General features: G+C 44.5%; 1 protein-coding gene across 1 annotated transcript; it reads right to left on the bottom strand.

The window, feature by feature from the left end:
• Positions 1–339: 339 nt before the first annotated feature.
• On the bottom strand, positions 340–2748 carry LOC126092920 (mucin-1-like). Its single transcript, XM_049908650.1, has 2 exons — positions 2635–2748; positions 340–1218 (listed from the first exon to the last, which is right to left on the bottom strand). Exons 1-2 carry the CDS (start codon positions 2746–2748, stop codon positions 340–342), a joined length of 993 nt encoding a protein of 330 aa, XP_049764607.1.
• Positions 2749–15486: the final 12738 nt, after the last annotated feature.

Below are 15486 nucleotides of genomic sequence, written 5' to 3'. Positions count from 1 at the left end.
CAATGATGGCGCTTACCCGCAGCAGACAACCGATTTATCATCTATGGTAGACCCTGCTGATCTGATGCCTTTATTGACGGTACTTCAGATAGAATTTGTCAACTAACACTGCAGTAGAATTGTCAAATGTAGAATTACTTGGGATGAATTATGAAGTACTAGGGGGCTATAATGTTATTATTACAGATTACATTAAAATGTAACCACACACATGTAAGTGTCGTGTCTGTACATGCATACATCATCATAGTTAAAAATAGACACAGCATATAGCACATATAATTTCGTTTTTATTGAATCAAAAGTGTAATAAGAACAAATGATATATTTCACTGAAATTCAGAATCTTGCGACGCGAATCATGTTGTAGCTAGCAGCAGGACTGGTGACAGAACACGTGTTGTATCTGGCAGCAGGACTGGTGGCACAGCGTGTGCTGAATCTGGCAGCAGGACTGGTGACACTGTGTGTGCTGAATCGGGCAGCAGGACTGGTGGCACAGCGTGTGCTGAATCGGGCAGCAGGACTGGTGACAGGATGTGTGCTGTATCCAGCAGCAGGACTGGTGACACAGCGTGTGCTGTATCTGGCAACAGGTTTGGAGCCTTGACGGGTGTTGTATCTGGCAACAGGACTGGTGATAGGATGCATGCCGTAGCAGGCAATGGGGATGGCGGATGATATTTGTGTGGAGGCTGACGGCGATGCTTTGGACACCAACTGCTCTAAAGGTAATGAGGCTACACGTTTTGTGTTTAGATAGTCTGCTGGTGACGCAACTTCTGTTTTGCCTGGCGATGAGCCTCGAAGAATTGCTCTCGTTGTGGGTGGCAACGCCACTTTAATTGTAGTCGCCGACGTCACTTGTGTCACGTCTGACGAGACATGTGTTGTAGATGGGGACGTGGTGGGAGATGCCATGTGTGTAGCAGCTGCTGGTTCAAGTTGTGTCGTGGATGGCAATACGGCTGGATACTCCAGTTGTGTTGTGGCCTCCTTGGCCACTCCTGTTGTGGCTGGTGACGCGGCTGGTGCAACCACTTGTGGTGCAGCTGGTCGTTCAACTGGTACTGCGGATGGTGACGCAGGTGGAGACGCCTCTTCTCTTGTGGCTTCTGCTGGCTCTCCTCCTGTGTCCGGCAACGTGGCTGGCGATACCTGCAGTGTTGCCGTGGGCGACGTGGCTGGTGACGCCGCTGTTGTTGCTAATGCTGGCTCCTGTGAGAAAAAGATATAATGGATGATGTTAAGATGTTGCTAAATGTGTTCCATGTGATACAAGTTGAGAGAAGATCTATCCACAATAATTTAGATGATTAAAGTAACATTAAATATTGCCAGTTCTTTGGTACATCTATTCAGTACATATTTAAATCGAATGAGAGTAAGAATTATTTATCAGTCAATATAGTGACATCATAAATACTGTGAGATTATATTGGTGAATAAATTATTCTCGTGCATTTTCTTTGTCAGGGTTGGATCTTTAAGAGCTTGTTATTCTGAAAAGTAATCTAAACATTTGCAAAGGACTATCACTGCTCGACGTTCCATACAATGATACAGTCTCATTCACAACATGACGTTGTGATGTCTCCCAATCGCTCGATATGGACCATGCCTGTAAGCTCACTTCTGCACTTACGAGAAGAAACACGAGGCTGCGCATATCCACCTCGCAGGGTTTCATGGTGGTCTGTGTCCTACAAACTTATACTGACGATCCAAAATAATATGACCGAATATTTAATACGGTGTTGGGCCGCCTCAAGAATACAATACACAAGAAGTTCTGGATGTTGCGTATTAAATTATTGTGCCTGTACCAGCAATCTGCTCTGTCGTCATATCTGCCACAGGTAGCCTCCAATCCTGCTCTACAGTCCGCAAATGATTCCGACCGTTACATACCGTGATGAGGAGAGGACATCGAAGGTCTTATCGGCTACCGCAGGTTTCACCGTCATTCAACCTCCTTTCACAGCTCACGACAGCCAAACAAGTTAACCATTTACCAATGATTGTCCCTAACCACCTGACACAGCAGACTACCCGTTCTCCGTATTATCGACCCGTATCGTTGCTAGAATGGGTTTTCATTTATTTCTGCTACGTTTAGATACCTTCATTAGCGCACCCCGTATCCCCAATACCACTAGGGAGCTTTCAATGTTGACATACTAATGGGCATAATGTTTACGCTAATTAGAATAAAACCACTATATAACATGCCACACCTACGTTTTCCTCATAATTTCACACTATTAGTCTTGGTCGTGCGTTCCTTATTCGATTGATAAATATACAAATACGTTTGACACCTTATGCGAGTGCCACTTTTGATTCCCATCGACGTATAAGGAGTAACCACTTAACATGAGAACAGAGAAACCCGCAACTGAAGCAAGTGACATTTCTTGACTCTTACAAACAACGGTAAAGTAGGTAACGCTCAGAACGTAGTCTAAAGGAAGCAGTAATTCAGAACACCACTCTTTATCTCAGCCACCAGCAAAGAAAGATTGCCAAGGTTTCACAAAATACCTAATAGTGATAGATGAAAATAGCGCTTTTAAGTCAAGTGGGCTTCTCCGTCGATGCCTCTCAGAAGGCAGGCACCACGGCGCCCCTCACCTCCATGCTGTCCAGTGGGTGGCCAGGGGCGGTCTTCTCCTCCGGCGGGTCGTCTGCCTCGCTCCCCTCCCCAGTGGTACAGCAGGGCAGCCACCGGCGAAACCGGCGAAACATCTTCTGCAGGAAAGAAACTCAGTATAAATTGTCCGACATTGTGTGTGAATGCGGTGGTCTTTCAGCGCATCACACTTGGAGTAGACAATACCGCAAAGTTGTAACGGTTGTAGTGTTCCAGTCCAATTACACAGTTAGATGGGTCGATGGACAATTATTCTTTTACGTAGCATGAAACAGTATTATGTGAACTTCAACTGGGATTATATTAAAGAAGGTATCTCGAGCCACCACTTATTTATCTTGCAACTTTGCTTCGAAAGAAAAAACAGTTAGTGGATAGGCTGCAGTTCAGGAAAAATGTATGGAATTTTGATATAGCTTGATAATGCTTGATTAATTCTGCAGGAGAATCAGATTGTGAAGCTCTCTTAAATATATTAAAAATCATACACGTCTGATCTAATCTGGCCTGCGGGAACCTTGACAGGGAACTGAATAAATAACTGAGGAGTCACTGAAAGTCAGCAACGGCATTTGTTTTAGGATTAAATCTGAAAAATGGAAGCACACGACAAACGTGTATTTAACAGGAAAACCTTAATTTACCGTGGACTGTTTGTTGCGAATATTACCGGTAAAACCGACTTAAAAACATGTATGAATCGCACGATCATTTAAAATCTGGAGTGCTGTGGAAGATAGGAATTACGCACACACAAATATTAAGACTAACCATTCATACACAGAAAAAAGTTACTCAATAATTTAATAAACGAAACATCTAAACTCGGTTGGGGAGAGAACAGCCAAGATGGTCGAATACTTTAATAGAAAATTATTCCAAAATTAATAAAAGTTCTTTCGCTAGACAGCTACGAAAACAATGAACCCGAACTACGTTCTACGTTTTCAAACGAGTATGATGTATAGGCAAATCTCTATGAGCAATTGTTTAGTCTGAAAGACTAATGTCTTGTACTATTGTGTGTGTCTTGTACTATTTCCTGGGCGGTTGTAATAGCTTTATGTGTACTTTTGGACTACTTAATGTCTGTCTAAAGGCGGACGAGGACAGAAAGGACCACTTATTACATACCTGTTCCGAAGAACTGGTGTCCGGCTGGAAAAATGGACCTTTAGGCTTCTTCTCAGATGGAAATGCGAAGCTTTCACAACCTTCTTCTTTACGTTAACTGTTAAGTTACGGTTTTTTCAGAGCACCTCGAGACAATACTAGAGCGCACGAGAACTATACGGATACGGCATAGATCGCTTCAAGCGACGCTGCATTGTTGACAGGCAACCCAGGTGACGATACATGCGCTGTTAACTGACTGCGTCCTACAGTTGCTACACAGTATTTTAGTGTCCATATATTACAGCACTTTCATAATCGGGTCTCTCTTGAACGTAAGTATAAATTACGGGGTGAAATATCTAAAGGCAAAAATTATTGCTTCAGAATCGAAATATGCCAAAGGGATTTCCGAATATACCTCTACATCGACATCATACTCTGGAAGCCACCTAATGTTGTGCGGCGGAGGGTACTTTCGGTACCAATATCCGATCCCTCCAACTCTGTTCCACTCGCGAATAGAGAGTGAAAAGTTTCATTCTTTCACCTACTAAACTACAGAACAACTTTTACGTGACTTTAAGTAGTCCCATTCATGACCATTGAAAATATGTTTGCAATTTTTGTAGTAATGAATTGCCTTATGCTATTACAAGTTTCCTTTATAGAGTAGGATTTTATTAGACGGAGTCAACGATATCGGAGCAGTCTAGATGTCTTATACTGTATTTGTATCTAATTGCATAAAAGACAGTGTTATACGAAATGTCGGCAACTTGTTACTACAGATGTACGCTGTCGCAGGTGAACTCTACGGCCAGTTTGCCTGTGAGCCCAGCTTATTGTGTCGCTGTGGTTACTCAAGTACGAAAGCTGATTTCATTCTTATCCGAGTGTGATCGACGCCTTGTGTTCGGGAAGCGAAAAGAACAAAATCGGTTAACTCTATTGATATTAGAACAGTTACTGCAATTCACTCCATCTCGTTGGTAGTGCTATGTTCTTTGATCTGAAATTTATGTATGTGAGTTGCTAAATATTCAGTAAGATTAATTCGAATGTCGGTGGAAATGCTTATGTCCAGACATAACATAGGAATTGACTCTGAGAACACTAGATATACTCAGAGACTGAACTGCTACGGATTACATTTAAAACAAGAAAGGAAAATTAGAGAACTGTACTTAATACTCTGATGACGTGCTCTGCGCCTTGGGGATGCGTACATGGCGGCCCTCTCACAGACAAGAAGAGTCTCGAAATAATGAGACAAATCGTAGGATCGCTTTAGTTATAGATGATGCAATATCGCATACTTGGAGAAAACCACGTTGTATTGTGCCGGCTGAAACAGAGAATGCAACACACTGTTTGTTGCCTGTTATCTCTATCTCGATTAAGCACTTGTTGGTAATGGATGAGCGAACGTACGAGTGAGGTTCTCGAAGGAGAACTCTTGCTGCAAGTACATGAAACGGCAACTTAATAGTAGTCACCAATGTACACATTCAGCTTCGAAGTGGAAGTCAAATTTCATGCCAAATGTCTATATTGATTCGCGTAATAAATAAAGAGCGTTCAAGTCGAAAAAATATTGAGTTACAGCTCTCGGTCTCAGTGCGTAATAACTTCTACAACTTTAACAAACGGAAATAAAATTCCGCAAATAAATTTAATAACGCAACTGCATAGATAACAACATAGCGAGTGAAGATGCAACTATCAGCAAGCGGAGAAATAATGGAAAGTAGATCGCATCACAGTATTCAGGTATGCAAAACAAGGGGAACTGTAACTGATGATTTATTTAAGCTTACAGGAAACTACTCCTGAAAATCTAAAAATTTAGCTAGGTACCTTACCTTAACGTGAACGCAATCACCATGCGTTTAATTGTCATCTCTAAGATCATGGTAGATATTTGTGCTGGGAATCAAGAGACTAAAGGAATGGACTACTGCGTCCACATTCTTAGATAATTGTATTGTTTATCACTTCAAGAATGCGTAAGTGTTGTAAAAAATGGGAAGTCCACATCATTTTCTCTGCCATCATAGCTATGCGCTAAAATTCTATTACAAGGAAATTACATTCTTCTGTCACCCACTACATAACTTATTTCACACATACAGCAACGATCTCAAATAGATAATTTCAGTACTCTGTACTGAGACAGAAGTTGCTCATCGGAACACCTGAGAGATTATAAGATTTCTTTCTACCTCCTCCCCCCCCCCCCCCCCCTTCACATGCGGGGCAGCTAGTTAAACAACAGTACTTCTTCCAGTTCGCATAGCTGGTAATTCGAACGTTTTTCTTTCCGTTACGCCAGGTGGGTGACCAGCTGCCTACGGTTATGTGATTCGTCCTTCTCTTATTGCAACTGATTCGTTATAACATACCTAGCCTAGGTGATATTTGTCTCTTGGTAATCGTTTGGCAGCAGCAAGTTGTGGTAGCTTCCGGCTCTTCTCGATGTAGCCCGCCCAAAGCCACGAAGAGGCTTGTCTACGTTCTGTGTCCTTCATGCATTGTTCGTTAAACAAAATCATTTATTAATATCCACTTACATTTGTTCCTGATTGGCTGTGTCATACCACCATCGAGACGTAAGCGTTTGATGTTCCAACGCTGGTAGGTGACAGTGAAGAAGTATGAGTTCGGCTGAGGGCCACGCGGTGTAATTTGGACAGCGAGCGTTACACTTCTGAAGCTCAGTGAGTGTGTCCTGTCTGCGAGATCCGGGCATGGAGTACAAATAACAGCACAATCAGTACCAACTGAAGAAGACTGCTGGATCAGTAGTGCAAATACTGTGCGTGAAATGATATCAGCAACTCGTCACTACACATGAAAGCAAATAACTGATCAATTACCTTCAACAATCCTGATGAACATCTGTGACCCGTCTTTATAACATTGTCGAGAAGCAAAAAAGGTGAAAATATGTGGCAGATATTCCTTCACGTTGGTGCCTGTGTTTATCTTAGTCACATACTCCCCTTACATGCTGAAATAAATGTGGAGAAGCGCAGGATGTATGATACTTACCATAGTTCAGGTGGTGGTGGTGGTTAGTGTTTAACGTCCCGTCGACAACGAGGTCATTAGAGACGGAGCGCAAGCTCGGGTTAGGGAAGGATTGGGATGGAAATCGGCCGTGCCCTTTCAAAGGAACCATCCCGGCATTTGCCTGAAACGATTTAGGGAAATCACGGAAAACCTAAATCAGGATGGCCGGAGACGGGATTGAACCGTCGTCCTCCCGAATGCGAGTCCAGTGTGCTAACCACTGCGCCACCTCGCTCGGTCATAGTTCAGGCTTATATTGGTAATCTGCAGGTCTGGTTCGTCTGTACGACCTTGTTTCTATAAATTAGGCATACAGTGTACGCGATGTAGTTTCAGTAGCTAGGTTCACGGCTTGCCATTTGTGTCTAATGGATTCGTAGTCATATTTGTTTGTCGGGTTCGCATATGTAGCATGCAGTGTAGAAGGATCTGTTTCTGAGTTCATTGTTAGCCACAGGGCACTCTGATGGCTGACCGATCTGCGGCTCCAATGGAGGTCCATTCGGTACCGGCCATATCCTACTAAAGGAATGCACCATGCCTGGACTGGGGTGTAATGGTGGAATTTCAGCTCCACTCGGACGTTGCGGAAAAAGAGTAAATTCTAGAACCGTTAACAATGCTTACCCAATCCCGTTGCCACGGACTCACTTGTCGCTGCTCCAGTTGCCCCTAGTCCCTTAAATCATGATCCGTATTTTCCATTATCTGTCTACTTTTCCTCTCTTCAATACTTCCAATACTTACGTTCGTCTTGGTTCTCCTCCGCTGTCAGCAACTTTGCGCCAGCTTCTCAGCTATAATAGACAGCAGATTCCTAACCTGGGCCAGTTTACCGCGGGAACAACGGACAAGGCTGTGGTGCGCCCATTGATATTCCTAGGAATGGACACAGCGCTTACGGAACATTTGGACGGTATCCGGACTTTTCGATTTACGATATCCGATTCCGTTTATTTTGTGTCTGATTTTGTGCCTTATCAACGGCTGAATTATGTTTACCAGGAATATTGTGCCCTTTTCTCCCGGGACTCAAGAAGTATGAGTTCGGCTGAGGGCCACGCGGTGTAACTTGGATAGCGAGCGTTTCACTTCTGACGCTCAGTGAGTGTGTCCTGTCTGCGAGATCCGGGCAGGGGGTACAAATAACAGCACAATCAGTACCAACTGAAGAAGACTGCTGGATCAGTAGTGCAAATACTGTGCGTGAAATGAAATCAGCAACTCGTCACCACACATGAAAGCAAACAACTGATCAATTACCTTCAAGATTCCTGATGAAGATCTGTGACCCGTCTTTATAACATTGTTGAGAAGCAAAAAAGTTGAAAATATGGGACAGATATTCCTCCACGGTGGTGCCTGTGTTTATCTTAGTCACATACTCCCCTTAGCTGCTGAAATAAATGTGGAGAAGTACAGGATATATGATACTTATCATAGTTCAGGCTTATCTTGGTAATCTGCAGGTCTGGTTCGTCTGTACGATCTTGTCTCTATAAATTAGGCATACAGTGTACGCGATGTAGTTTCAGTAGCTAGGTTCACGGCTTGCCATTTGTGTCTTATGGATTCGTTATCATATTTATTTGTCGGGTTCGCATATGTAGCATGCAGTGTAGAAGGATCTGTTTAGGAGTTCACTGTTAGCCAAAGGGGCACTCTGTTTGCTGACCGAGGTGTGCCTTCCATGAAGGACCATTCGGTACCGGCCATATCCTACTAAGGGAATGCACCATGCCTGGACAGGGGTCTAATGGTGAATTTTCAGCTCTACTCGGACGTTGTGGAGAAAGAGTAAATTCTAGAACCGTTAACAATGCTTACCCAATCCCGCTGCCACGCATTCACTTGTCACTGCTCCAGTTGCCCCTAGTCCCTTAAATCATGATCCGTATTTTCCATTATCTGTCTACTTTTCCTCTCTTCAAGCAGTATATCTAAACTCGCTGACACATTGTTAGCTCACTCGGGTATGTTCCGAGTATCACGCATAGTGCCTCCAGTGACGTTGTGCTGAAAGCCCCTATCAGTCTCAGCAGAACAGTTCTTTGACGTCGCGTAACAAGGTACGTTCGTTATGAGAGAGTGACCATGTGCACGCCGCGAACACACACCGTGTGATCAAAATTATACGGACACCCCATAACATACGTTTTTCATATTAGGTGCATTGTGCTATCTCCTATTGCCAGGTACTCCATATCAGCAACTTCAGTAGTCATTAGACATCGTGAGAAAGCAGAATGGGTCGCTCACGGAATACAAACGTGGTTAGGTGATTGGGTGTCACTTGTGTCGTTCGTCTGTACGTGTGATTTCCACACTCCTGAATAACCCTAGGTCCACTATTTCCGATGTGATAGTGCAGTGGAAACGTGAAGGGATACGTCCTGCACCAAAGTGTACAGGCTGACCTCGTCTGTTGACTGACAGAGACCGCCGACAGTTGAAGAGCGTCGTAATGTGTAACAGCGAGAAATCCATCCAGGCGATCGCATACGATTTCCAAGCCGCATCAGGATTCACTGCAAATACTATGACAGTTAAGCGGGAGGTGAGAAAACTTGGATTTCATGGTCGAGCGGCTGCTCATAAGCCACACATCACGCCGGTAAATACCAAAGGACGCCTCGCTTGGTCTGAGGAGCGTAATCATTGGACAACTTCACAGTGGTGTAACGAATCACGGAACACAGTGTGGTGAACCAATGGCAGGGTGTGGGTATGGCGAATGTCCGGTGAACGTCATCTGCAAGCGTGTGAAGTGCCAACAGTAAAACTCGGAGGCGGTGGTGTTATGGTGTGGTGGTGTTTAACATGGAGTGGGCTTGCACCCCTTGTTGTTTTGCGTGTCACTATCACAGCACAGGCCTAAATTGATGTTTTAAGCACCTTCTTGCTTCCTACTGTTGAACAGCAATTCGGGGATGGTGACTGCATCTTTCAACACGACCGACCATCTGTTCATAATACACGGACTGTGGCGGAGGGGTCATATAACAATAACATCCCTGTAATGGACTTGCGTACACAGAGACCTGATCGCAATACTATAGAACACCTTTGAGACGTTTTGGCACACCGACTTCGTGCCAGGCATCACAGACCGACATCGATACCTCTCCTCAGTGCAGCACTCTTTCTCAGGCATCACCTGCCAAGACTGTGTAGAATGACTTTAGATTTGATTTATAGAATTCTTCATGAGTTGGCTCACACCACAGACAACATTTCATCAACGTATGCGACATTATCGCAAATATGTACTTATATACCCCATACTTATCTGCTAGGTGAAGCTCGATGGAAAACTTGCGTTTGACATTGTGCGCTAACTCGTATACCCGGTTAAATGTATCATCAATCGACTTATTTCCGCTGAACCCGTATTTTGTTCTAATGGAATGTCGTATACGTGGTTACAGGTGTTACAGAGTAAATATATAACCAATTCGTAAACCAAACATCGTCTGCTTACACTTCTGGAGTTAACTTTTAACGACGTTCTGTATAAAAATTTCTGCAACTAACCAACTAACAGCAGGAAAAGTACCTTCAGAATGAGTGTTGGAATATATATGCTGTTCTAAGGGAATTAAATGAAATATATGTGTATGGAGAAGCATGACTTGCTTATCGTAATGTTAATGGATATTACTAATGTACGCATGAACTGTATGTTGATTACGAGTCTGAGGAACTTACAAACACACACACACACACACACACACACACACACACACACACACACACACACACAGAGTGAATAAATGAAGCAACTGACGTCATCCGCAGTGGCTAGTCTACATGTACTTTATACATATAGATTAGTGGTTAATACCTGTGACACAGTGAAGCGCCAAAGAAACTTGTATATACTTGCGTATGAAAACGAAACCTTGAAAACCAAACTCTGCTCGAACAGGCCACGAAATTCCAACAATACCGACAGGTCGCCGTGTCATCCTAAGCCCATAGGCGTCACTGGATGCTGGTATAGAGTGGCATGTGGCCGGCACACGCTCTCCCAGCCGTATGTCACTTTACTGCGTATTCAGATACAGAGATATGTTAACAGGCAGAATAGAGCGCGGCGGCCGGCTACGCCTTTATGATACAACAAACATCTGGCTCAGTTGCTAGATCGGTTACTGCTGGTATGGTATGTTATCTAGACGTTAGTGTGTCTGAGCGTGGTGTTATAGTCGGCGCACGAGCGATGGGACCTAGTATCTACGAGGTAGCGATGAATTGGGCAATTTCCGGTATGACCATTTCGTGAGTGTCAGCGTGCGAACCACTCAAGGAAACATCATTTATATAGGCTTTCCGAGCCGAGGGCCACTCGTGTACTCCTGATGACAGCACCAGGCTATGAGCACTATGGGACTTAACATCTGAGGTCATCAGTTGCCTAAAACTTAGAACTACTTAAACCTACCTAAGGACATCACACACTTCCATGCCCGAGGCAGGATTCGAACCTGCGACCGTAGCGGTCGCGCAGTGCCAGACTGTAGCGTGACTGCAGGACACAAAGCTTTACACCTCGCCTCGGTGCGTCAACACAGTTTTAAATTGTATCGAGAGGATGGACGTGTACGGGTAAGGAGATAACCTCATGAATCCATGGACTCTGCATGTCAGCAGGGGACTGTTGAGGCTGGTGGAGACTCTGTAATGCTGTGGGGCGAGTGCAGTTGGAGTGATGTGGGATCCCTGATACGTCTAGGTACGTCATTGACAGGTGTCACGTACGTAAGCATTCTGTCTTATCACCTGCATCCATTTATGTCCATTGTGCATTCCTACGGACTTGGGCAATGCCAGCAGGACAATGAGCCCCACCAAAGGTCCAGAATTGTTATAGAGTGGCTCAATGAGCACTCTTCTGAGTTTAAACCTTCCGCTGGCCACCACACTCCGCAGACATGAAAATAATTGAGCATATCCGGGATGCCTTGGAACTAGCAGTTCAGAAGAGATCACCACCCCCTCGTAGTCTTACAGATTTACGGACAGCCCTGCAGGATTCATGGTGTCAATTCCCCCCAACACTACTTCAGACACGTCACGTCGTGTTCCGACCCTTCTGAGTGCTCCCGGGGGCCCTGTACGATATTAGGCAGGTGTAGCAGTTTCGTTAGCTCTTCAGTGTAAGAAATGCAACTGTTTCTGGCACACTGTTCATCAATGAGCATATTGACGGGTTCCACTTACGCTTCCAACTGGACAGGGCTTCAGCGGCCATGCTGTTAAATTCTAATACTTGCGTCCGTCTTGGTTCTCCTCCGCTGTCAGCAACTTTGGGCCTGCTTTTCAGCTACAATAGACAGCAGATTCCTAACCTGGGCCAGTTTACCGCGGGAACAACGGACAAGGCTGTGGTGCGCCCATTGATATTCCTAGCAATGGGCAGAGCGCTTACGGAACATTTGTTCGTTTTGGACGGTATCCGGGCTTTTCGATTAACGATATCCGATTCCGTTTATTTTGTGTCTGATTTTGTGCCTTATGAACGGCTGAATTATGTTTACCAGGAATATTGTGCCCTTTTCTCCCGGGACTCAAGAAGGCTGCTGATTACGTAGTGCGTATGCCATAAAAATCGACAGCGTGACCTAGTTTATTCCGTGCCAGGAATGTAACACTTCGCGCAAAAGTGAACGAAGAATTAGACAGATTGATCGCTTTAGGCGTCATGGAACCTATTTGATCCAGTCCCTGGGCTACAACATTAGTCATTATCAAGATGCCGACGGCCATAATCCGTGTCTGTGGTGATGACTCTGAGCTGCCAGTTAATTCAAAGTAAGCGGTCGATACATACCCCCGTCTACGCCAGGACTAACCTGTGACGAAGCTGTGCATGCACAGTATTTTTCAAAAATAGATTCCTTGGAAGTACATTAACAGCTACAACTTGATGACAAATTACGTCTGCTTCTTGTTATGAATATCCCGTAATGCCTCTACATTTAAGACTGAAGTGTTTCTGGCGTTGAAAGCACGCCGGCCATTTTTCAGCGCTATTTGGAGCAACTTACCCGACGAATTCACTGTTATATCAATCACCTCCACTAGAGTGTCGTTACCAGTCACACCAGCGAACACCGTCTTTTGTTTCAGACATCGTGTGCCGTAGGACTAAAGTGCAATTTGGAAAAGTCATATTGCTTGCAACACTGTATAGAATAACTTGGACATCTTATTTCTTGTCTGGGGATTCAGCCAACCGACAGCCACACACCGCCTGTTACGGCCCTTTCGTCCCGCGTATATGAGAGTGTTGCAGGATTTCTTAGGCAAAGTGGCGAATTGCCTCAAGTTCCTTCAGCAAGCAGCTTTGGTTTCAATTCCTTGATATCAACCACTTAAGAAAGGTGCAGCGTTTGAGTGAACTCCTGCCTGAGACCACGCACTCCAGACCTTGAAGAATGTCCGCCGTTCTGCCCCTTACTTGACCACTATCAGCTGGTCCTCCAATTTGCGGTTGCAACTGACCCGCCGCAGTATGGCGTGGAGCTCGTGTTGTAGTGGCGTTGTGCAAAATATTCATAACAGCCCATTTGCTTTGTGTCAAAGACGCTTAATGATGGACAGGAGAATTATTCTCAAATAGAGAAGGATGCGCTTGTTATTATGTATCCTATCAAGAAGTCTTATATGTTTCTCTACAGTGTTAAGTCTCATTTGGCGTATGATTACAACCGCAAATGTCTCTCTTTAGCCCCGTGGCAAACTTCCCGTATAACACAAGCCATAGACTTCAGAGTTGGGCCCTGTTCCTTAATAGATGTAACTATGGTATTCATTTACGGAAGTAGCTTACACAGTTAGTAGTGCTACCAATGGTTCCAATGGCTCTGAGCACTATGGGACTTAACTTCTGAGGTCATCAGTACCCTAGAACGTAGAACTACTTAAACCTAACTAACCTAAGGACATCACGCACATCCATACCCGAAGCAGGATTCGAAACTGCGACCGTAGCGTCGCGCGGTTCCAGATTGTAGCGCCTAGAACTGCTCGGCCACTCCGGCCGGCTCTTCCATTGCTCAAGCCGTCGCCGTCGACCCTGTTCTCCATTAAACTGCGGCAATATGTTCCGGAAGAAGGGCCACAAATTCCATCCACAATCATTGTCAGTTCAGACACCGACATGCGCTCGTCGATGGCAATTTTTTGTTGTCCGCAATGAAAGGCTGTTCTGCAAGAGATCGTTACGGTTTCTCTCGCCACGACATTATTCACCTTCTGCATAAGGATGATTGCGACATCTCATTCACCAAGATGTTGGCTAATCGCCATGTCTAAAGCTTTGAATTAATCATGAATTTGAACATTTAATCACTGGTTTATCTAAATGCGCATTGCATCAGACCGCTTCCCGGCAAAGCTGTTCACCACGGTCTGGGCTATCAGCCTTGTGAGTGGGTCCGTGTAGACTTCACAGACTCCCTCTTGGATGCTTGTTAATTGCTGCTCATTGACACTTACTCCCGTTTCACAGAGCTGCCAACCTCCACTTCAACACTGCAGAGCCTCTCACTCAGGTAATCTGAATCAAAGATCTGTCCCACACCACGGTCAGTGACAACAGTCACAATTTTATTCTGAGACGCTTTTTATGCACAGCATGGTATTCACCACATACGTGCACTTCTGTTCCACCTTCAATCGAACAAAGTTGTAGAACACCTCATCTGCACTTTTAAGACACAACTAAAAAATTGTAATGGTAACGTCACAGGAGAAGAGGCTCTCGCACAATTTCTTACTTCTTACAGGTACACACCCATCAGCGAGAAGGGGCAGCAGACATACTTGGGCCCCATAGGCAAAACACTAGACACACGGGACTCTATGCGCGTTCACACGCAAGTGTGGTATTGCGGCAGTCATCCCAAGACCGAGCGGTCGTCGTGTCTTCACAGAGTAGAAGGAAGACCGGTGGGTGACACACCACCGCAACCCACAAGTGAAGGCCCAGTCGTCGCCGTCTGCTCGAACGCCTGTGAGATCATACACTCCTCCTGCATCTGGTCGTCCTTCCTCAGCACCGCACTCGACCGCCCTTCCGCCGAATTTGCACCCATATGATTCTAGGCCTAGTTCGCACTCCACTGTTCTTATTTCTAGCTCTCCGAAAATTTATAGACAATCAAGCAATGCAAGCCACTTGCACGAAATATCAGTAATCACATGGCTATAACACACATGAAGTGAGACTGGCCTAGACGCTTGCAGCAGCTCAATGGAGACGACTATTACCTTACAGATGTGGACATATTTATCACAAAATAGAAATGTGCAACTACCTAATATGGAAACATGTCTCCTGTATGCTGAGAAACGCTAATGATATTATAAACAAAGGTAACACTTAGATGATTATTATTATTATCACAGTCTCAGTTGCACATATTCACTCTGGACTGCCGCTTCTCGTCATAGGGCATTATATTCAGATCTAAAAATAAAATGAAAAGAATCATTAATGCACTACCATTTAAACAATATTTGAACAATTGCATAATCTTTCAGATAATATGTCATCCACTATTAATGACACGGTTTCCCAACGTGAACAAACTCAGACGGAAGCGTAGAAATATATGAATAATTTATATGTCAAATCA

This window comes from Schistocerca cancellata, chromosome 7 (assembly GCF_023864275.1).
Source record: "Schistocerca cancellata isolate TAMUIC-IGC-003103 chromosome 7, iqSchCanc2.1, whole genome shotgun sequence".
Lineage (NCBI taxonomy): Eukaryota > Metazoa > Arthropoda > Insecta > Orthoptera > Acrididae > Schistocerca > Schistocerca cancellata.
Note: the sequence above shows the minus strand (reverse complement) of the source record. Positions and strands in the feature narration are given on the sequence as shown.